Genomic DNA, 22,995 nt, shown 5'->3' with positions numbered 1-22,995 from the left:
CACAATACTATACTCCCACCTAAGAAACTCGACATTGATAAAATATTACATTCAAATTTCCCTAATTTCATAATAATGTCCTCTCTACCACTCTTCTATTTTAATCTAGAATTCAATTAAAATAAGGTATTTAGTTGTCATGTCTCTTTAATCATTTATAATCTAGAGCAACTCCTGGCCTTTTAAAACCTTCCTACATTGAGTGGAGGGCAAGCAAGATGGTGGAGGAGTAGGAGACCTAAATTTTGTCTGGTTCCAATTTTCAACCAGATAGCTATCAAACTATTCTGAACACCTACAAACTCAACAGGAGATCAAAGAAAAGAATAGCAGCAATTCTAGGAACGGAAAAGCAACCACTTTCTGGAAGACAGGACATGTGGAGAAGTGGATCTGAGGTGATATACGGGAAGACAGACTGTGGGGAAGGGAGTCTCCAGTCAGCTCACTCCCAGCAAGTGATAGAGCAGTGGAGTACAAAAGTAGAACTTTTAGAAGTCTGCTCCAGTGAGGGATGTCACTCTAGTGGCTAAGCTGGGGATGGAAACATTGTGGGGAAAGTATGGTCTCAGGTCCTCAGTGTCACAGAAAGACCGTGGTGCCTAAGTGTGGCAGAGCTCCCAGGGATCAGAGCCAGGAAGCCAGATGCAGAGACAGAGCCGAGGAGTGGGCTCTCAGCTCAGAGTTGCCATAAACTGTGATCTGTGGCTCAGTCGTGACACTACTCGTCAAGCAGGGACCCCACAAGTGGCAGACCCGGGAAGATACCCTCCTTCCTCATCTGGGAGGAGTGGCACAGGAGTGTGTTGCAGGAATCTGCTGGGTTTGGAGATTCCAAATGGGGCTGTGCATCAGAGATAGAAACGCTTGGTCACAGGCTGGGTGAGCATGGACAGCAGCCAGAGACCAGGGAGATAGGAGTGATTGACTGCTTTTCTCTAAGGTTGCACTAAGGAGCAGGGGCCTGAGTTCTTGTTTTCTCCAGGGCTGGAAATTGGGAGGCCGCTATCTTCATTCTCACTCTCCACCGCTGTGTAAAAAGCCTTCAAGGAACAAAAGCTATCGAGAGCAAACCTGAGCAGATTGCTTAGCCTGGCCCCTGGCAAGTACGATGCAATACTACTATCCAGCTAGGCAGTCACTGAAAATAGGAGGAGAGATAAAAAGCTTCTAGGACAAACAGAATCTAAAATAATTTGCAATCACTAAACCAGCCCTACAAAAACTGCTGAAAGGAGTTCTCTAAGCAAAGAGAGAGCCTACAGGTAACATAGACCAGAAAGGAACAGAGACAATATATAGTACACACACAGTCACCTTATAGGGAATACAATGGCACTAAATTTGTATTTTTCAGTAGTTACCCTGAAGGTAAATGGGCTGAATACCCTAATCAGAAGACACAGGGTATCAAATTGCATAAAAACACAAGACCCATTGATATGCTGTCTGCAAGAGACTCATTTTAGACCCAAAGACACCTCCAGATTGAAAGTGAGGGGGAAGAAAACAATTTACCATGCTAATGGACATCAAAGGAAAGCTGGTGTGGCAATCCTTGTATCACACAAATTAGATTTGAAATCAAAGACTATAGTAAGAGATGAGGAAGGATACTATATAATAATTAATGGGTCTATCCAACAAGATCTAACAGTTGTAAATATTTAGGCCCTTAACATGGAGCAGCCAATTAATAACAAAATCAAAGAAACACATCGACAGTAATACAATAATAGTAGGGGACTTTAACACTGCCCTTACTGAAATGGACAGATCATCTAAGCAAAAGATCAACAAAGAAATAAGGGCTTTAAATGACACACAGGACCAGATGGACTTCACAGATATATTCAGAATATTCCATCCCGAAGCAACAGAATACACATTCTTCCCTGGTGCATATGGAACATTCCCCTGAGTAGATCACATCCTGGGTCACACATCAGATCTCAACTGGTACCAAAATATGCAAGACCATTCCCTGCATATTTTCAGACCACACTGCGTTGAAACTTGAAGTCAATCACAAGAGGAAAGTTGGAAAGAACTCAAATACATGGAGGCTAAAGAGCATCCTACTAAAGAATGAATGGGCCAACCAGGAAATTGAAAAAGAATTTTAAAAATTCATGGAAACAAATGGAAATGAAAACAACTGTTCAAAATCTTTGTGATGCAGCAAAGGCAGTCCTAAGAGGAAAGTATGTAGCATTACCAGGCTTTCTCAAAAAACAAGAAAGGTCTCAAATACACAACCTAATCCTATAACTAAAGGAGCTGGAGAAAGAACAGCAAATAAAGCCTAAACCCAGCAAGAGAAGGGAAATAAAAAAGATTAGAGCAAAAATCAATGAAAGAGGGGCGCCTGGGTGGCTCAGTGGGTTAAGCCGCTGCCTTCGGCTCAGGTCATGATCTCAGGGTCCTGGGATCGAGTCCCGCATCGGGCTCTCTGCTCAGCAGGGAGCCTGCTTCCTCCTCTCTCTCTCTGCCTGCCTCTCTGCCTACTTGTGATCTGTCTTGTCAAATAAATAAATAAAATCTTTAAAAAAAAAAAATCAATGAAAGAGAAACCAAAAAAAAGTAGAACAGATCAACGAAACTAGGAGCTGATTCTTTGAAAGAATTACTAAGATTGATAAACCCCTGGCCAAATTTATCAAAAAGAGAAAGGACTTAATAAATAAAATCATGAATAAAAGAGATCACAACCAACACTGAAGAAATACAAACAATATATGAGAACATATTATGAGCAACTCTATGCCAACAAATTAGAAAATCTGGAAGAAATAGATGCATTTCTAGAGATGTATACACTCCCAAATCTGAACCAGGAAGAAATACCTGAACAGACCCATAACCAGCAAGGAAATTGAAGCAGTAATCAAAAAATCTCCCAACAAACAAGAGCCCAGGGCCAGGTGGATTCCAAGGTGAATTTCACTGAACATTTAAAGAAGAATTAATACTTATTCTTCTGAAACTGTTCCAAAAAATAGAAATGGAAGTAAAACTTCCAGACACATTTTATGAAGCCAGCATGACCTTGATACCAAAACCAGACAAAGACCTCCACCAAGAAGAATTACACATCAATGTCTCTGATGAACATGGATGTAAAAATTCTCACCAAGATACTAGCCAATAGGATCCAACAGTACATTAAATGGATTATTCACCAAGACCAAGTGGGATTTATTCCTGGGATGCAAGGGTGGTTCAACACCTGCAAATCAATGCAATACACTACATTAATAAAAGAAAGGACAAGAACCGTATGATCCTCTCAATAGATGCAGAAAAATTATTTGACAAAGTACAGTATCCTTTCTTGATTAAAACTCTTCACAGGGGTGCCTGGGTGGCTCAGTGGGCTAAGCTTCTGCCTTCGGCTTGGGTCATGATCCCAGGGTCCTGGGATCGAGCCCCGCATTGGGCTCTCTGCTCAGCGGGGAGCCTGCTTCCTCCTCTCTCTCTCTCTCTGCCTACTTGTGATCTCTGTCTGTCAAATAAGTGGATAAAATCTTTAAAAACAAAAACAAAAACAAAAACTCTTCACAGTGTAGGGATTGAGGGTATATCCCTCAGTATCATAAAAGCCATCTACGAAAAGCGCACAATGGATATCCTTCTCAATGGAGAAAAACTGAGAGCTTTTCCACTAATGTCAGGAACATGGCAGGGCTGTCCACAATCACCACTGCTCTTCAACATAGTACTACAAGTCCTAGCCGCAGCAATCAGACAACAAAAAGATATAAAAGGCATCCAAATTGGCAAAGAAGAAAGCAAACTCTCACTCTTTGCAGGTGATATGATACTTTATGTGGAAAATCCAAAAGACTCTATCCCCAAACTGCTAGAACTCATAAAGGAATACAGTAAGGTGAAAGGATATAAAATCAATGCACAGAAATCAGTTGCATTTCTATACACCAACGGAGAGACAGAAGAAAGAGAAATTAAGAAGTCAATCCCATTTACAATTGCACCCAAAACCATAAGATACCTAAGAATAAATCTAACCAAAGAGGCAAAGTATCCATACTCAGAAAACTATAGAATACTCATGAAAGAACTGAAAGACACAAAGCAATGGAAAAGCATTCCATGTCCATAGATTGGAAGAACAAATATTGTGAAAATGTCTATGCTACCTAGAGCAATCTACACATTCAATACAATCCCTATCAAAATACCATCAACTTCTTTCACAGAAATGGAACAAATAATCCTAAAATGTGTATGGAACCAGAAAGGACCCCGCATAGCCAGATGAATATTGAAAAAGAAAAGCAAAGCTGATGGCATCACAATTCTGTACTTCAAGCTCTATTACAAAGCTGTAATCATCAAGACAGTATGGTACCAGCAGAAAAACAGACACATAGATCAATGGAATGGAGAGCCCAGAAATGGACCCTCAACTCTATGGTCAACTAATCTTCAACAAAGCAGGAAAAAATGTCCAATCAAAACAAAACACAAAACTGTCTTTTCAGCAAATGGTGTTGGGAAAATTGGAAAGCCACATGCAGAAGAATGAAAATGGACCATTTCCTGACACCACACACAAAAACAGACTCAAAATAGATGAAAGACATAAATGTGAGACAGGAATCCATTAAAATCCTTAAGAAGAACACAGGCAGCAACATCTTGACCTCAGCCACAGCTAATTCTTCCTAGAAACATCACCAAAGGCAAGAGAAGCAGGGAAAAAATGATCTACTGGGACTTCATCAAGATCAAAAGCTTTTGCACAGCAAAGGAAACAGTCAACAAAACCAGAAGACAAATGACAGAATGGGAGAAGATATTTGCAAATGACATATCAGATAAGGGGCCAGTATCCAAAATCTATAAAGAATTTATCAAACTCAACACCCAAAGAACAAATAATCCAGTCAAGAAATAGGCAGAAGACATGAACAGACATTTCTACAAAGAAGACAGCCAAATGATCAGCAGACACATGAAAAAGTGTTCAACATCACTCAGCATCATGGAAATACAAATCAAAACCACAATGAGATACCACCTCATACCAGTTAGAATGGCTAAAACTAACAAGTCAGAAAACAACAGATGTTAGCAAAGATGCGGAAAAGGGGAACCCTCCTACACTCTTGGTGGGAATGCAAGCTGGTGCAGCCACCCTGTAAAACCATATGGAGGTTTCTCAAAAAGTTAAAAACAGAGCTCCCTACGACCCAGCAATTATACTTACTGGGTATTTACCCCAAAGATACAAATGAGGTGACCCGAGGGGGCATATGAACCCCAATGTTTATAGCAGCACTGTCCACAATAGCCAAACTATGGAAACAGGTTATATGTCCATAGACAGATAAATGGATAAAGATAAAAATAAGAAACTGAGCCTGGGTGGCTCAGTTGGTTAAGCAACTGCCTTTGCCTCAGGTCATGATCGAGGCCCAGGACCGAGTCCCACATTGGGCTCCCTGCTCTCCCTTTGACGTCTCCACTCTCTCTCTCTCAAATAAATAAGTAAAATTTTAAAAAATCTATATATAATGGAATATTATGCAGCCATAAAAATGAAATCTCGCTGTTTGCAACGATGTGGATGGAATTAGAGGGTACTATGCTAAGCAAAATAAGTCAACCAGAGAAAGACAATTATCAAATGATCTCTCTAATCTGTGGAGTTTGAGAAACAAGTCAGAGGATCACAGAGGAAAAGAAGAAAAAATGAAATAAGACAAAACCAGAGAGGGAGACAAACCATAAGAGACTCTTAATCTCAGGAAACTAACTGAGGGTGGTTAGAAGTGGAGGGTGATGGGAGAGAGAGGGAGGCTGGGTGATGGACATTGGGGAGGGTATGTGCTATGGTGAGTGCTGTGAATTGTGTAAGACTGATGAATCAGAGTCCGGTACCCGAAACAAATAATACATTATATGTTAATAAAAAAAAATAAAACCCTTGTACATCAATTTATTGTATTTATAGATATCAAATATTACGTTTATTATTTTTGTAGAGTCTAGGCCAGTTACTACAATGCACCAAATCTAGATTATAAACAGCACTGATAGTTACTTTCCTGTATATGTTTCTTAATAAACGAATAATAAAAGTTTCCCTAATAATAGTTCTATAGGTTCACAGGCTATACAAATGTACACCCTCACATGATAATGGATGTTATTTTCTGAAGTGTTTCTAACAATTTATACTCTTACCAGCAGTTTGAGATACAGAATCTTTAATAAATTTTGACAGACTTCATATTTTTTGCCACTGTAAAATTTAATTTCTGTCACTAAAGTAGGTATATAATGGTATCTCATTATGGTCTTCATTCAAAATTCCCAAATTAGAAATGTTTAAACACCTTTCAGATTTACACTAGGATTTATGTTTCCTCTTCTTTGAAAAGCCTGGTCATGCTTTTCTTCTTTTGTTTTCTACTGAATTGTCTTCTTCTTTTTTTCTTTTTCTTTTTTTTTTTCTGAATCCTTATATGTCTTGGATGTATGTTATAAATATTTTCTAGTTCATAGCTTGATTTTTCTTCTATAAGGTATCTTTTTTTTTTTAAGATTTTATTTATTTATTTGACAGATCACAAGTAGGCAGAGAGGCAGAGAGTGAGATGGGGAAGCAGAGAGCCTGATGTAGGGCTCCATCCCAGGACCCTGGGATCATGACCTGAGCTGAAGACAGAGGCTTTAACCCACTGAGCCACCCAGGCACCCCTGTAAGGTATCTTTTGATGAACAGATTCTCTTAATCATAAGGTATGGGAATTTATCCATCTTTCATTTTATGGTTAGACTTTTAATTTTTTTTTATTTTTAGCATAACAGTATTCATTATTTTTGCACCACACCCAGTGCTCCATGCAATCCGTGCCCTCTATAGTACCCACCACCTGGTACCCCAACCTCCCATCCCCCGCCCCTTCAAAACCCTCAGATTGCTTTTCAGAGTCCATAGTCTCTCATGGTTCACCTCCCCTTCCAATTTCCCCCAACTCCCTTCTCCTCTCTAACCTCCCATGTCCTCCATGCTATTCGTTATGCTCCACAAATAAGTGAAACCATATGATAATTGACTCTCTCTGCTTGACTTATTTCACTCAGCATAATCTCTTCCAGTCCCGTCCATGTTGCTATAAAAGTTGGGTATTCGTCCTTTCTGATGGAGGCATAATACTCCATAGTGTATATGGACCACATCTTCCTTATCCATTCGTCCTTTGAAGGGCATCTTGGTTCTTTCCACAGTTTGGCGACCGTGGCCATTGCTGCTATAAACATTGGGGTACAGACGGCCCTTCTTTTCACGACATCTGTATCTGTGGGGTAAATACCCAGTAGTGCAATGGCAGGGTCATAGGGAAGTTCTATTTTTAATTTCTTGAGGAATCTCCACACTGTTCTCCAAAGAGGCTGCACCAACTTGCATTCCCACCAACAGGGTAAGAGGGTTCCCCTTTCTCCACATCCCCTCCAACACATGTTGTTTCCTGTCTTGCTAATTTTGGCCATTCTAACTAGTGTAAGGTGATATCTCAATGTAGTTTTAATTTGAATCTCCCTGATGGCTAGTGATGATGAACATTTTTTCATGTGTCTGATAGCCATTTGTATGTCTTTATTGGAGAAGTGTCTGTCCATATCTTCTGCCCATTTTTTTATATGATTGTTTTGTTTGAGTTTGAGGAGTTCATTATAGATCCTGGATATCAATCTTTTGTCTGTACTGTCATTTGCAAATATCTTCTCCCATTCTGTGGGTTGCCTCTTTGTTCAGTTGACTGTTTCCTTTGCTGTGCAGAAGCTTTTGATTTTGATGAAGTCCCAAAAGTTCATCTTCGCTTTTGTTTCCTTTGCCTTTGGAGACATATCTTGAAAGAAGTTGCTGTGGCTGATATCGAAGAGATTACTGCCTATGTTCTCCTCTAGGACTCTGATGGATTCCTGTCTTACATTGTGGTCTTTTATCCATTTTGAGTTTATCTTTGTGTATGGTCTAAGAGAATGGTTGAGTTTCATTCTTTTACATATAGCTGCCCAGTTTTCCCAGCACCACTTATTGGTGGTGTCTTTTTTCCACTGTATATTTTTTCCTGTTTTGTCACAGATTATTTGACCATAGAGTTGAGGGTGCATATCTGGGCTCTCTACTCTGTTCCACTGGTCTATGTGTCTGTTTGTATGCCAGTACCATGCTGTCTTGGTGATCACAGCTTTGTAGTAAAGCTTGAAGTCAGGTAACGTGATGACCCCCATTTTATTTTTGTTTTTCAACATTTCCTTAGCGATTCGGGGTCTCTTCTGATTCCATACAAATTTTAGGATTATCTGCTCCAGCTCTTTGAAGAATACTGGTGGAATTTTGATCGGAATAGCATTAAAAGTATAGATTGCTCTAGGTAGTATAGACATTTTAACAATGTTTATTCTTCTGATCCAAGAGCATGGAATGGTCTTCCATCTTTTTGTGTCTTCTTCAATTTCTTTCATGAGTGTTCTGTAGTTCCTCGAATACAGATCCTTTACCTCTTTGGTTAGGTTTATTCCCAGGTATCTTATGGTTCTTGGTGCTATAGTAAATGGAATCGATTCTCTAATTTCCCTTTCTGTATTTTCATTATTAGTGTATAAGAAAGCCACTGATTTCTGTACATTGACTTTGTATCCTGCCATGTTGCTGAATTGCTGTATGAGTTCTAGTAGTTTGGGGGTGGAGTCTTTTGGGTTTTCCATATAAAGAATCATGTCATCTGCGAAGAGAGAGTTTGACTTCTTCATTACCAATTTGGATACCTTTTATTTCTCTTTGTTGTCTAATTGCTGTTGCTAGGACTTCTAATACTATGTTGAACAAGAGTGGTGAGAGTGGGCATCCTTGTCGTGTTCCTGATCTCAACGGGAAGGCTGCAGGCTTTTTCCCATTGAGGATGATATTCGCTGTGGGTCTTTCATAGATACATCTGATGAAGTTCAGGAATGTTCCCTCTATCCCTATACTTTGAAGCATTTTAATCAGGAACGGATGCTGGCTTTTGTCAAATGCTTTTTCTGCATCAATTGAGAGGACCATGTGGTTCTTCTCTCTTCTCTTATTAATCTGTTCTATCACATTGATTGATTTGCGAATGTTGAACCATCCTTGTAGCCCAGGGATGAATCCCACCTGGTCATGGTGGATAATCTTTTTAATATGCTGTTGGATCCTGTTTGCTAGGATCTTGTTGAGAATTTAGCATCCATATTCATCAGTGATATTGGTCTGAAATTCTCCTTTTTGGTAGGGTCTTTGCCTGGTTTGGGGATCAGGGTAATGCTGGCTTCATAGAAAGAGTCAGGAAGTTTTCCTTCTGCTTCAATTTTTTGAAACAGCTTCAGGAGAATAGGTGTTATTTCTTCTTTGAAAGTTTGGTAGAATTCCCCAGGGAATCCATCAGGTCCTGGGCTCTTGTTTTTTGGGAGGTTTTTGATATGATATTGGTCTATTCAGGAGGATTTGTGAACTCTTCACTGTAATTATATTAATTTTGCTTTATACACTTTAAGGTTAATTTATTTCATGCCCACGAGCTTAAAATCTTAGTGATTTGAAACTTTTGTCATTAAAAAGTATCTGTATCCTTAATAACACTTTTGTCTTACAGTCTATTGTCTTACATTTATATGCTTTATCCTTCTTTAGTATTTGTCAAGTAAATCTTTTCTCATTTTAAATTAAAACCTTCCATAGCTTTTTGTTTTAGATATGTCTTTTTAAGCAGCTGTAAGTTCTTTTTAAAGCCAATCAGAAAATCTGTGTTTACTTGACAAGTTTAGACTACTTGCATTTATTTTGATTATGTTTTTATCATTGCACTTTTTGATTTCTATCTCCCTCACACATTTTTATAATATATTTGGAATATATATAAAAAGTGATTATTACATGTACATATATGGTTTTGTATAGGTAGATACGAACACGTGTATGAGCATATACATGTGTGTGCATGTTATGTATGTGTGGGACATATATTTGGCATCAGAGGAGTTTGGTTTTGTTTAATTATTTTCTTCTTCTGGTTTGGAATTCATACACCCTAATTCTATCCTTTTAGCTCTTGCTCTTGATATTTTACTATCATCTTTAACTTAAGTTCTAAGATAATACCTAAAAGAATAAAGAGGAACTTTAGAAAACTTTGTGATCATATCCCTATGAACTTACATGCTATTATTAGACAGTTCTTTAATACTGTCATTTTATAAAGTGTAAAAAGATATCATTTTATACACTTTCGATTTACATATCTCCTTAGAATTTTCTTTAACCATTGCTTCTTATATTTCAGATCATTTTTTTCTGAATTATTTCCCTTCTTCCATTTATGCTTTAGAAAATCCTTTATTATAAATCTATCCAGCAGTAAACCCTTACTGCTTTTGTTTATCTGAAAATGTTCTAAATTTTGAGAATAGACATTTGTATGCTAGGTACACAATTCTAGATTGAAATTTCCTTTGTCTTAGAAGTTTAAAGTTACTATTCTAGTGTCCTCTGGCTTCCAATATTACTACTGAGAAATCTGGTGGCCTAAAGCTTTGCCTTCTACATACAAAGTATTGCAGCCTTTGGCATCTGTCTTCAGGCCAGCCTGAACCTCCACTGAGTGCTATTATTGTTCCTGTCTCTGGTTTTGACTCATGGTTTGTTCCTTTTCTGGGGAGTGTCTCCCATTTCCTCAAAGTCTAGAAAAACATCAACAAGTATATATTTTTTAATCTAGGATCTAGCTGATTTGAGGTCAAGGGGCCCCCAGAGTATCTAGTTTGCACTCTGGCTGAAAGCAACACAAACAGAGCTTTTCTTGTTTGTTTGTTTGTTTGTCTGATTTACTGCAAGACTTCTCAAGTTTTTAATATCCCAGCCTAAAGTAAAACCATCTAAAAGGGAGATATGATGTCCAGCTCTGCCCAAATTTATTTGACCAGAGCTTTTTGTAGAACTAGTCTTCCACAAAATGGAATTTGAGAAAAGAGTCCTGTTCTACAGCTCAATTTTTTTTTTTTGCCTCAAAACGGAGAAGAAAAATTCAAATGAATTATCTTCAATACTCCTACTCTTCCCAAAGAAACCCATACCAAGGCTAAAATAATAATAATCAGCCTCTACAATATGCCAGGTTTTGCAAGACACAAGAAATGTATTTTAAAAATAATAATGATAATACACAATCTCTGTCTTCAAGGTGTTCAGACAAGGGAACTAAGTAAAATACGTTTTGGCAAATGTTCCACCAGCAGTTTGAACTAGTTTCTCAGCAACTGTCTCTCTTAGACTATGACAAACTGTCTTTGTTTCTTTTTTAAATGCACACAAATTTAAATGTATCTTGTTTGATAATTGTGGGTTAACTGAGCACCTCTAGAAAATAAAGACTGGAAACCTTGTGTTATAACCAGGGTTCTGAAACAATGTACCATATTGTACCTACTTTTGTCTGTAAACTAAATCATAGTTTTTTTTTAACTAACTGCTGCCAAATCCATTATTCCAATTTTCAGAAATTCATACTAGCCTAGAAATATTAAAACTGCTTCTTTGAAGTTAGAAATCTCTCTACTTTTTACAAGTTCACTGAAAGTATTTTACTTTAAAACTGTGATAATCTCATATCATTAAATAGTTTAAATCTTTCTGTATAATTTTGTGTATATAAATACAAATGAAAAATACAATTACAAATATCAAAATAAATGAATAGTGGACTTTATCACTTACCCTTGTTCAAATTTAGAATCTATACTACCCTTTCCTAGCAGACAGAATCTTGAATAGCCAATGGACTCTTCTCACAGGAAAAGTTCCCAAGGATGTAGTGACTATGCTGACTAGATACATACTTAGCTAGGAAGTCCCTCATTTTTCATCTCCTTACCACAGGGCAAATTGAGGGGAACAAGCAGATTTTCATCACAAAATCATTACCTATTCCCCGTACAATTCTAAACTTTCTTGTATTTTACTTTTCTCTCCCTGCTTATCACCCACTCCCAATCATCCACAGCTGAAGACAGGGACTGGAATTTTGGATCACTTAAAAATGTATAAAAAGAAAGACAGGATGAGGTAATCCACAAAATATTAACTAATCAACAAATTAAGAAATATATGTAGGGAGATCCATTCTTGTTAGTTTTCAAAGAAAGATACATGTTTAAAATCAGAAATTTTCTATAAAAAGAGCAGAAATTTGTCGCATTGTTGTTTTATGTATACAGTATAATTGCCCAGTGCCAGCAAAGCTGCAGAAAATTAGGTCCTGATGGACATTGCTAATAGCAGTGTAAATTAAAATAGTTGAGCACTTTAATCAGTAGTTTTAAAAATGTTTGTATTCTTTAACCTAATATTTGCATTACAGAGATTCAATTCTACAGAAATAATCTAAAAAGCAGAGTTTTCATGCAAAGATGTAATCAAGAATGTCCTTTTTTTTAATTGTAAAATTAAGAAAAAATAGAAAATTACAAAAAGAAAAGAAAATTATATAAAATTATACATATATCCACTCAATAACACATTGCCATTATGAAGATACTTATATTGATTATATAATAATACAGTGAATTATGGTAAGTGGTGGGGAAAGAAGCAAGACATAAAATTGTACATACTAAAAGATTACAAGATTATTATCACTTTTTTAAGCGATTAAAAAGAAATATGGCAAAATATGAAAAGAAGAATGAGGGATATTTGCTCTTAGTGTTCTTTCTAAGGAATTCTAAAATGTTTTTCTACTGAAAGAACTTACTCTTTCTGAAAATTAGTATTTTATGGTATAAAAGGTTTACTAATACCTTATCCACCACTTCTTGTGTTCTCCATTATGTTCCCCATTATGGCTACCATCCCTTTTTCCCTCCACCTTTCCCAAAACCAAAGTAAAACTTTTATAGTTCTCTTTGTTAATGTGGAGAGGCATATTCCTCCTACAACTACCCAGTTAGTTAGCTTCTAAAACAATAACCTAATGGAGAGAATAGGTAAGTTTTACCTTATTTCCTTCTTCTTTGAACTGGGGATTGATTATTTTTACGAAAGAATAAAACAGCTGACGAATTCTTGAATCGCCAATAAATGCAATATGTTTATCTACAAGACAGTTCTTTGCTTCACTGAAATCAACAAAGAAACATTAATTGCAGTAATAAAATCAGCATGTTGGCATTTCAAAGCACATAGTTTGTGAAGAAAGTAGTACAGGATTATCATACAAACACTTATGTTGCTTTAGAGATAGGTGGCCCGGTTTGTTTAACCAACCAGCCTGTGGACAATAAACTAACTCTACAATGATCAATAATTACAACCCTCATTTATTAAGTGTTTAAGAGGCACTCTAAGTGTATCAAGTACTTTATATCTGTTATCTCAGAATAACTCCATGAGGTAGATATTCAAGCCCTAAAGCTACAGTCCTTCACTCACAGGCTACTTACTGCCTTGGGCCTGATTCTCTCTCACCCGAGTTAAAGAAGCTTGGACAATTTATTTCCCTAATGCTTTTGGCAGGAATCTTCATCTGGGCTCGCCCCTACCTCCCCTCCCACCCCCACACTGTCAGCAATTCTCTACCATCGTAGAGAAAAGTACCATAGAGTATTTTCTTTGCTTCAGTAACCGCTCTCCACTAGATATTAAGACACATGCTAGAAAAGAAAACAAGCAACAAAATGAAGAAACCTTACCTGATTTTGTATTTATGCATCATACAACTGTGAGGTTGCCAAACTTTCTCTCCGAGAAATCTGCCACTTGAGAGAAGGTATTCACATGAGTCATTGCCTGTAATAGTTCAACAAACAGTGTGGTAAACAATAGTCATATTTTTTGTATGTTGATTATCTGACCTCATGTAAGCTCTCTGAGATGAAAAAATACAAAGTTTTCTATGCTTCACTATACGTTCTAGGTGGATATTACTCATCCATGAGAAGCACAGTAAATATCAATACATTAATATTCAAGAGGATAAGAGCCACTAATGACAGATGCTTCACTGTAGAAGGGACTCCTAATTTTTAAATGCTATATTTTTAAATGCTATATTCAGAACTGCCTTCTGCTTCAGGTCCTTTTCTAGGGACATGATCTCAAACTAGTCCTTGTATCTGTTTACCACTCCTAGTTGAAAAAGAAAAGTTTAAGGAATAAAAAAAGAAGAAATGGCTTCTTTAATTACTTTATTCAATTACTATAATGTATAATCCATTTGCACAACTGGAAAAGCAGTAATGAAGATATTTTATATAAACCTATTTCCTGGGGTGCCTGGGTGGCTCAGTGGGTTAAAGCCTCTGCCTTCGGCTCAGGTCGTGATCCCAGTGTTCTAGGATGGAGCCCCGCATTGGGCTCTCTGCTCAGCGGGGAGCCTGTTTCCTCCTCTCTCTCTGCCTGCCTCTCTGCCTCCTTGTGATCTCCTTGTGTGTCTGTCAAATAAATAAATAAATAAATATTTAAAAAACAACAACAAAAAAAAACACCTATTCCCTGATTTTCACAACTTCCCTGTGAGGAAGTATGCTAGCCCTATTCTGTAAATGTGCAAACAGAAGATTTAAGAACTTCCTATTGAGCTTACCAAAATTTCACCCTGTTATAATTTACAAAGATAAGACTTAGAACTATGTCAGCTATATGGTGGCTGAAGTCATATAGTATTGGTATCAATAACAAATGTAGATTTCACATTATTAATATTCAGCCTCTCTACTTCTCTTGATGTTCTTGCCTTCCTTTCTGCTCATAAGCCAGCCAACTCCTCCTAGTTTGGTTGAGGCTGTCATGGTTTCATACAGAAAGTTCCACACCTGGGAAACCCTTCAGTTTTGTATAAACGGGAGAGATGGTCCCCTTTTTCCTTTGGCCATTTTATTGGACATTAACTTACATGACTCAAGGAGTTTAAAAGGGAGTTGGACGCATTAAAAAAGTCCAAATATGTCAAATGGATAAGGGAAAAACAAGATATTTAGAAAAGCCATGGAGTTACAATAAAATATATGTATTATTTAAATTACTTTCTAGTTCTTTATTAAAAGCCACAAATAGTTAACGTCAGGAGAGAGGAACACTATGGCACAAAAATGGTACTGAACCATTTAGGGTAGGGACAGAGAACACCCAACAATATTTAAAGTAGAAGAACATCTCTTTTCTCAGCTGGTTATCCACTTATCTGGCCAACGTATAGATAAAAGGTGATACAAATACAAGATGGGTATGCATAAATAATGAAGGTGCTGTTATTTCAGTGTCATAAATTCTAAAATGGAACAGGAAGAGAAAGTGGAAATACTGCATTGTTGTGCTGGTAGAAAACTGGATAGGGAAAGCAAAAATATAAATTATTAAAATTTTGCAATTATATATGTAGCCTGTGCAGGGTTTTGTTTTGGTTTTTTTTTTTTTGGTATTTCAAAGATTTTTTAATAACATCCCTGTAAGAAAACAATAAATAATCAGTTCTTAATTCTTTCCAATTATTAAAAACTAATTCTAGTTCTAAAAAACAAAATTAAGATACATAAATAATCAAGAAGGAGTAAAAAAAGGACTATAAGAACACACAATTAAGTTTTTTTCCTAAGAACATCCTTCTGCTTCATTCTTTTATAATGGTTCTATATTAAAAATCTAGTAAATGTTTAAAATTAGAATGAAAATTCCACACTTGTAGCATTTCTAACTCTTTAAATACACCTACAAACCAAGCAAAAAGTTAGTAATTTGTATTTTCTAAAAAACTTAATAGAAGTTGCAAATAACTAGGCATTAATTCTGTGGACTTTTTCTTCTTTTTCTTTCTTCTATCTCCCTTCCTTTTGTTGTTATTTAATTTTTGGTTTTTTAATAGAATTCGAAACAGAAACACACCTTCAGTATGTGGAATTATATTATTTGTTAAGTATCTACAGGGTTTTCAATATGGTTTTATGAAGTTGGAAGTACAATACCAACATCTCAAAATAACCAGTCTTTTCTCTACCAGAAAATGTGTTTAAAAATGCAGAGTTCTTTTTTCCTCACTACTACCACTCACACATTGTTTTTTAGTAGTTCAGCTAGTGGGAAAAAAGCAGGTCTAGACTGACGAATCCATATTGCGCCCACCCCCTAAACAGATCTGGAGTTGCCACTAACCAAAAAGCACTAGAAACATCGTATTTTGGAAACCACTGGTCTTGGGACACGTGGGTGGCTCAGTCAGTTAAGCGTCTGCCTTCAGCTCAGCTCATGATCCCAGGGTCCTGGGACTGAGTCCAGCGTGGGTCTCCTTGCTCAGCGAGGAGCCTGCTTCTCTCTCCGCCTGCCACTTCCCTGCTTGTGCTTTCTCTCTCTCAAAATAAATAAAATCTTAAAAAAAAAAAAAAGAAAAAAGAAACTACTGGTATTTCCAGGAAAGAAACTTTTTTTTTTTAAAGATTTTATTTATTTATTTGACAGAGAGAAATCACAAGTAGATGGAGAGGCAGGCAGAGAGAGAGAGGAAGGGAAGCAGGCTCCCTGCTGAGCAGAGAGCCCGACGCGGGGCTCGATCCCAGGACCCTGAGATCATGACCCGAGCCGAAGGCAGCGGCCCAACCCACTGAGCCACCCAGGCGCCAGGAAAGAAACTTTTAATTTGCTAATGAATGCTAGTTGATGATGATGCTTCTTAATATATTTTATGATGCAAAGTTTTTTTTTTTTTTTAATAATCTTTGTATCTGAAATAGATAGCCTCTGTATAGTACTGGTTGAGGTTCTGTCAGAGGACAGAATGTTTATCAGCTATTTCAATAGATAGAATCTAATATAAAGAACTGTTAGAAAAGTAAAAGAACTGCTAACTAGACAACCGAAAAAGCAAGAGACTTTCTTATACTTGTCTGATGAATAATATAAATAGTGATGATAATAACTATTATTTAATCTAATTGAAAATAAATTAACCTAATCAAAAAAAGAAAACTCCCACAAAACTGCAGACTCTGAAACAAGCTCCCTTTTCCTGAGAGGTATTTTCGGACCAAATCACTAAATGTAATCTAGATGTTAAAATAAATTTAAGTCCCACATCTTTATCATGTATACTAAGTATACATAAATATCTGTTGGCACATATTTCCCTTTCAAAATCTACCCAGAAAAACCCCAAACAAAAGAAAACAAAAAAATCCCAGTCATTATTTTCATTTGTCTCTTATAATTTTGATAGCTAGTTTAAAACAACCAGTATGAGATGCAAGTTACCAAGTGCTCGGATGAATCAAGCTAGAAACAAAACAAAATAAAATACAAAAAAACTACACACACACACAACTAAAGGGAGAGAACTATCTACTTCAGCTATCTCCAGTACTAAGCTTATCTAGATGAATGGCTGTCCTCCTCCTTAGTCTATTATTTTAACCATAAGCATTTTGTTTGTCAATCCAAAGTCTCAAGTTTTTATGTATAATTTTTCTATAATAGAAAGATACTAAAAACAACCCGGACCCGGACCCCAGCAGCAGCTTGCGCCAGGCCCAAGTAAGTATAAAGACAAACACGTGTTAAAAAAAAAGGCTGAAAAACAAAATATAACAACTAAAGAAAACATCTAATGTGCTAAGTAAACCATAACTTGTTTTTCCCTTTGAATAGAATACCTCTGGCATTCTGTACCTTAGACTGGGAAAATCATCCTACCAAAGCTATCTGTTTCATACTACCAACCATGAAAATATCAGACCATAAAGTTTTTAACATGATTTGTGTAATGTTTGTTTGCCCAAAATTCAGCAAGGTCACACTTTGGTCTGTGTTGAAAAATCACCTTTTACATTTTTCCTTTGACAAACTAGGAGTGGCCTCTATTACAGATGCTGTCATATAGATCAGGATCTTTCTGGCAAAGAGAGAAAAGGCTAAGAGACCAAGAGTTGCTTCCTTTTTACTTTAATTTCTGAACTTTGAACTCACTTTTCTCCCAAACATGCAACATATTTAATACTTGCATTTAATATGCCTGGTGACAGAAAGGAATTAGATCTCAAGAAAATTAAGGCATTTGAGACAAGTTTACTTTATCAATTAAAAAATTAAAATTTATCCAGATTGGAACTACCCTTAAGGCTATAGCTACTAGCCTCTTGTCATGGAAATGATGTTTTTAATCTGTAATCACCATATTAATGGACATTTTATGATTTAGTAATGTTAGAGATTGAGAAAATTCAGAAAAATATAGTTAATAGGATTATTATTTAAAATGTCATTCTACCACTTTATATGAAAGTAATATTAATAATAAAGAAACCTCTTGGGGCACCTGGGTGGCTCAGTGGCTTAAAGCCTCTGCCTTCGGCTCAGGTCATGATCCCAGGGTCCTGGGATCGAGTCCCACATCGGGCTCTCTGCTCCACGGGGAGCCTGCTTCCTCCTCTCTCTCTGCCTCTCTGCCTACTTGTGATCTCTGTCAAATAAATAAATAAAAGAAACCCCTCTATCTTCTAAAGTTGAGATCAGAACATACTATTAGAACATGAAATTCAATGAAAACCAAAAGAACCAAATAAAAGGAGAAAAACATAAGGAAATAAGGACTTTGAGAATCTACTTGTCCAATTGTGGTTTATGGAGTTCCTTCTGTATGTTAAGCTCAGAGGATTTAAAGATGCATAAAATGCCCTTGAAAGCTCACAGTTTGTGTGGGGAAGATGGATACAAATTACTATGATACAACGTAAGTGTGTACTCATTGCTATAGAAACACTAGATTCCTAATTCTTATTTCTGTGGTGGTGACATTTGAATCAGCCCTGAAAGAAAAATCTGCACTTTCTTTTAAGGAGAGAGGTCACTGCAGGCAGAGAAAATTAGGTATCTGTGAGATGCATAAAAGGGCAAAGCATACTGAGACTGTGAGACTGGAGTTTAGAAAGAAGGAAAAAGCTAAACATAGGTAATAAAAAGTAAGTTGGTCAGATTTTGAAGTTTTGCAAATTCAACTTTTAGAAAACCATTTTACTTGAAAAAGAAAATGAAAACTCGATTGGTACTGTGAGGCTGAATTAGTGTTTCTAAATGACTTAATCCATGTCCCTCTAGAAAATGCTTTCTCACTCCATCTTCTACACATCACCACTGTCTAAGGAGCTCTGAGAAAGGCAGTCTATAACCTAATGGCATGAGGCGGACTAACTGGGTTGTAAATCCTAGCTCAATCACTGACTAATTGTGTGTCCTTAGGCAAGTTAACCTCTCATGCCTCATCTTTAAAATGTAAATAATACCGTAATTCGCTGGATCTAAGACCACTGATTATAAGACACATCACTATTTTATGTAACACTAGGAAAAAATGTTATCAATTAAACTTTGACATGCAATAAAGTTTTTAAGAATTTGTCCTGATTACAGAGATGTCAAAAATGGTGGTGTGGGAAGAAATATGGTAATTTCATCTACCTCACGGAATGGTTGTAAAGACAAAAGGAGTTCAAACATGTAAAACCCTTAGTAGAGCAGCATCTGGCATATAATAAATACTGAAAGTTAGCATGTAGTGTTTACCAAGCTTTACTTTCTTTGGTACATAATTCTTTCTTTCCTTTCGATAGTTTGTAAAGCAAGAGATACTGAAGATGGATATTCGAGCTGCATTCACTCTACCTTGCCTGAGGCATCTGCACACCCACACACTGGAGATTTTAACATAAAGCATAAACCTTTGTATCTAATGTAAAGTCCTTTCTTATTCTAAAGATTTATGATAATGTGATTCAAGTGTAGGGTTATCTTTGTGTGAAGAACATTACATCGCACTCAGTTTGACTGCCAAAGCAGGAGGATGTCTAAAAACTTCTTGGTAGGATCATTTTATTTTTCCCAAACAGTCTCTGGCGCAAGTTCTTGACATTCAGTCTGGGCAAGTACACACACCAGGTGTACTGCTTCACACTGAAGACACCGAAGCACCTACGGAAGCGATGACTAGCTTCTGGCCGAGGCTTTATAAACAACCCCAGATTGCTACACTGACTCATAAAGTTCCATCTGACATTCTGTTTTCTCTGCTGATGACAGATCTTGAAAGGATGAAATACAGAATCTAACTATAATAATTAGTACCCAAGCTTATCAAAAGACAAAAGCACAATATAAAAAGGGGGGGGGACCAGATATTTATCTTTAGCACTGTAGCACTACAGTTAGAACATTTACCTTCACATAGACAAAATCGAGTTGGGTTACTGTCATCTTATAACAAACATAAAATGATTAATAGTAGTTAGGAAATTTTCTTCAAAACAACCTCGAGTGCATCAACATTGCTAGTTTCACTTTACATGTGAAAGTGTCTGACTTCCGTTAGATCCACCCAGGATGAACCAAAGCCCAGCCAGATCTATGGCTGTAACCTATAGGAGGGTGAAAGAAAAAGGCCAAAGAGTATAAAGAATTTATCTTTTAAAATCGATTCAGTGCAGGGGCGCCTGGGTGGCTCAGTGGGTTAAAGCCTCTGCCTTTAGCTCGGGTCATGATCCCAGGGTCCTGGGATCGAGCCCCGCATCGGGCTCTCTGCTCAGTGGAGAGCCTGCTTCTGCCTCTCTCTCTCTCTCTCTGCCTGCCTCTCAGCCTACTTGTGATCTCTGACAAATAAATAAATAAAATCTTTAAAAAAAAAAAATCGATTCAGTGCATTTATATACGGAGATATTCATCCAGTACGGTACTAAAGATTTATAATCCTCAAGAATTGCAGGAAAAAAGGTAGCAAAACTGCTCAAAATACCCTACACTTTGAAAGATCTCCTGGGATGAGAACAGAGCTCAGATTCCAATAATCCACTTACTGAATATTTTGCAAAAGTGGATGCGAAGTTTAATGGGAATAGCGTTAAATGTGCACCTGTCCATTACACATTACATCTTGACCAATTAATCTCATAGTCACCCAGAGCTGTCCAGATAATGGCTTCGATAATACTAAGAGCCAAAAATAAAAGATCCTATCATTATTAATTTCCCTCAGCTTGCCAGCCTCTCTCCTAGTGGCATTTTAACAGAGAAAATTAAAAAAAAAAAATCAATCAACAAGGACAAGTAAATATCCCTTGATTACTGAAAGATAACTCGTTTTGAAATAAGGTCATATTTCCTTTTACCCTTCACACCAATTTCAAAACCCACACGGAAGGCCTCCTTTCAAACTGCTTCCAACATAACTTCCTTGCCCACCTCGACTCCTGTCAACCCGTAACTTCTTTTCTATCTGCCCCAGCGCCTTTCCTTTGTAAAAAGTGTGCAACCAGACCCTTTAAACGTTTCTGAATCACACAGGCTGAGTGATACCTCCTCCATTTGGCCAAGGGCATCTTTTGCCAGCTGTCGCCCGGGCGGCAGAGGAAAATGGGGCGGCCCTTGCCGCTGTCCAACAACAGCTCGGCTCTGCAGTCCGGGGCAGAGGCCGGATTAAACAAAAGCCAAAGAGCCGGACCCCTGGGCTCAGAATCGACGACCCCAACTCTGGCAAAGGTGCCCCTGGCTGGGGGGCCTCCGCCTTCGGCGTCCCCGGTTGGTCCCCGAGGTCCGAGTGTCCGATCTGGTGCACGCGAGGCCCGGACCTGGTGCGGCTCCCCCGGCCCAGGTCGCGCAGGAGCCCGGACCCCGAAAGCAGCTCGCGCCAGGCCCGGATCTGCTGCCCGGACCGCTGCGCTGGCGGTTCTGGGGCCTCAGGACCACGGGCCCTTTTCTAGGGGCGGCCCGCACTGGGGTCCGCTCAGTCGGCCAGGGGCGCCCGGCCCGCAGCCCGGGGCACCTGGGGGCACGTGGGGGCACCGCCTCCCCGCCGGCCCGGCGCGCGGGCTGGCGGGCGGGCGGGCGAACGCGTGAGCGTGGGCGTGTGTTGGGCGAGGGGGGCGGCCTTCAGCCGCCGCGTCGCCTCCTCCCCCGGCCGGCCCAGGCAGGGGGAGGGCCCGCTCACCTCGGTAGCGGCGGGAGGCGAGGTGGCACGCTGCGAGGAGCAGTACGGCCACCAGCGCCAGCACCTTGGCGCTCCTCACGCTGAAGTAGTGGTTGATCTCCCGCTTGCCCAGGTTGTAGGCCAGAGCCGCCATCTTGGTTCCTCCATGACAACAGTGCGCGGCGGAGCGGGGAAGGGGCGCCGCACAGGGGCAGCACTGGGGCTGCCGCCGCCGCAGCCAGGCGAGGAGCCTCCGCCAGCCCCCGCGGCCGCCACCCGCGCCTCCCGCCGGGGAGCCTGACCCCACCGCCGCGGCGCCCCGGGCCTCCACCTGCCCCTCCTTGGCCGCGGCCGCCTCGGCGGCTTTACCCCAGCCTCGCCACCCCTGCTCGGCAGTGCCGGTTCCCCAGGCGCCCTGGACGCCTGTCTCCTCCCCTTCCTCCTCCTCCCCTTTAGCCTCCTGCCTTAATAGCGGCTGCGCCTGCGAGGGGGGTCCGGATGCCCAGTGCTCTGGGGTCGCGGGCCCCAGACCGCTCTCCGGGGTCACCGGGTCATGGGCCCTGGCGCGCGGCGGCAGCGGCAGGGACAGGAGGATGTGAGTAGAGGAGACAAGTGGTCCAAGTTAGCCCAGAAGCGAGTCCTGGGGCTTTCTCATGTCTCTCTGAACCCAGGTTGGAGGTAACAGAACTACAGGTCACGTTATTCTACTCCCCCCTTCCCCAACAGACCCTTTTCCTTGCCTTTCTATGCCGCCGCCGCCGCCCCCCCCCCCAACCTAACCAGGTGGATGTGATATTCCTGGCGTCTGGTCAGTCTGGCTGATCCCAGACGCTTGCCAGCTGTTGAAATTGCTGATAGCTCAAGCACCCAACCCACGAAGAAGACCAGTCAACTCTTAAACTTACTTTCTTGGCCCATTTCTCTTGAAACTTAAAAAAAAAAAGAAAAAATTGCCCAGTTCCAGTGGGCGAAGGTACACCAAAGTACAGAGTAGAAGGTACAGAATGAG

General features: G+C 39.2%; 1 protein-coding gene across 2 annotated transcripts in view; it reads right to left on the bottom strand.

Moving 5' to 3' along the window:
* Positions 1-22,185, bottom strand: part of CASD1 (CAS1 domain containing 1) — a 57,406-nt gene extending 35,221 nt beyond the window's left edge. Inside the window, exons 1-3 of one of the 2 annotated variants that reach the window (XM_044246048.1) lie at positions 22,008-22,185; positions 13,744-13,840; positions 13,050-13,170 (exon numbers count right to left, since the gene is read on the bottom strand). In XM_044246048.1, the coding sequence (XP_044101983.1) occupies positions 13,050-13,170; positions 13,744-13,840; positions 22,008-22,140 (351 nt within the window). In that variant the 5' untranslated portion in view covers positions 22,141-22,185. The remainder of the gene's footprint in view (positions 1-13,049; positions 13,171-13,743; positions 13,841-22,007) is intronic. The other variant, XM_044246047.1, reaches the window with a different exon arrangement.
* Between the last annotated feature and the right edge of the window lie 810 nt (positions 22,186-22,995).

This window comes from Neovison vison, chromosome 4 (genome assembly GCF_020171115.1).
Source record: "Neovison vison isolate M4711 chromosome 4, ASM_NN_V1, whole genome shotgun sequence".
NCBI classification, from domain to species: Eukaryota; Metazoa; Chordata; class Mammalia; order Carnivora; family Mustelidae; genus Neogale; species Neogale vison.
Note: the sequence above shows the minus strand (reverse complement) of the source record. Positions and strands in the feature narration are given on the sequence as shown.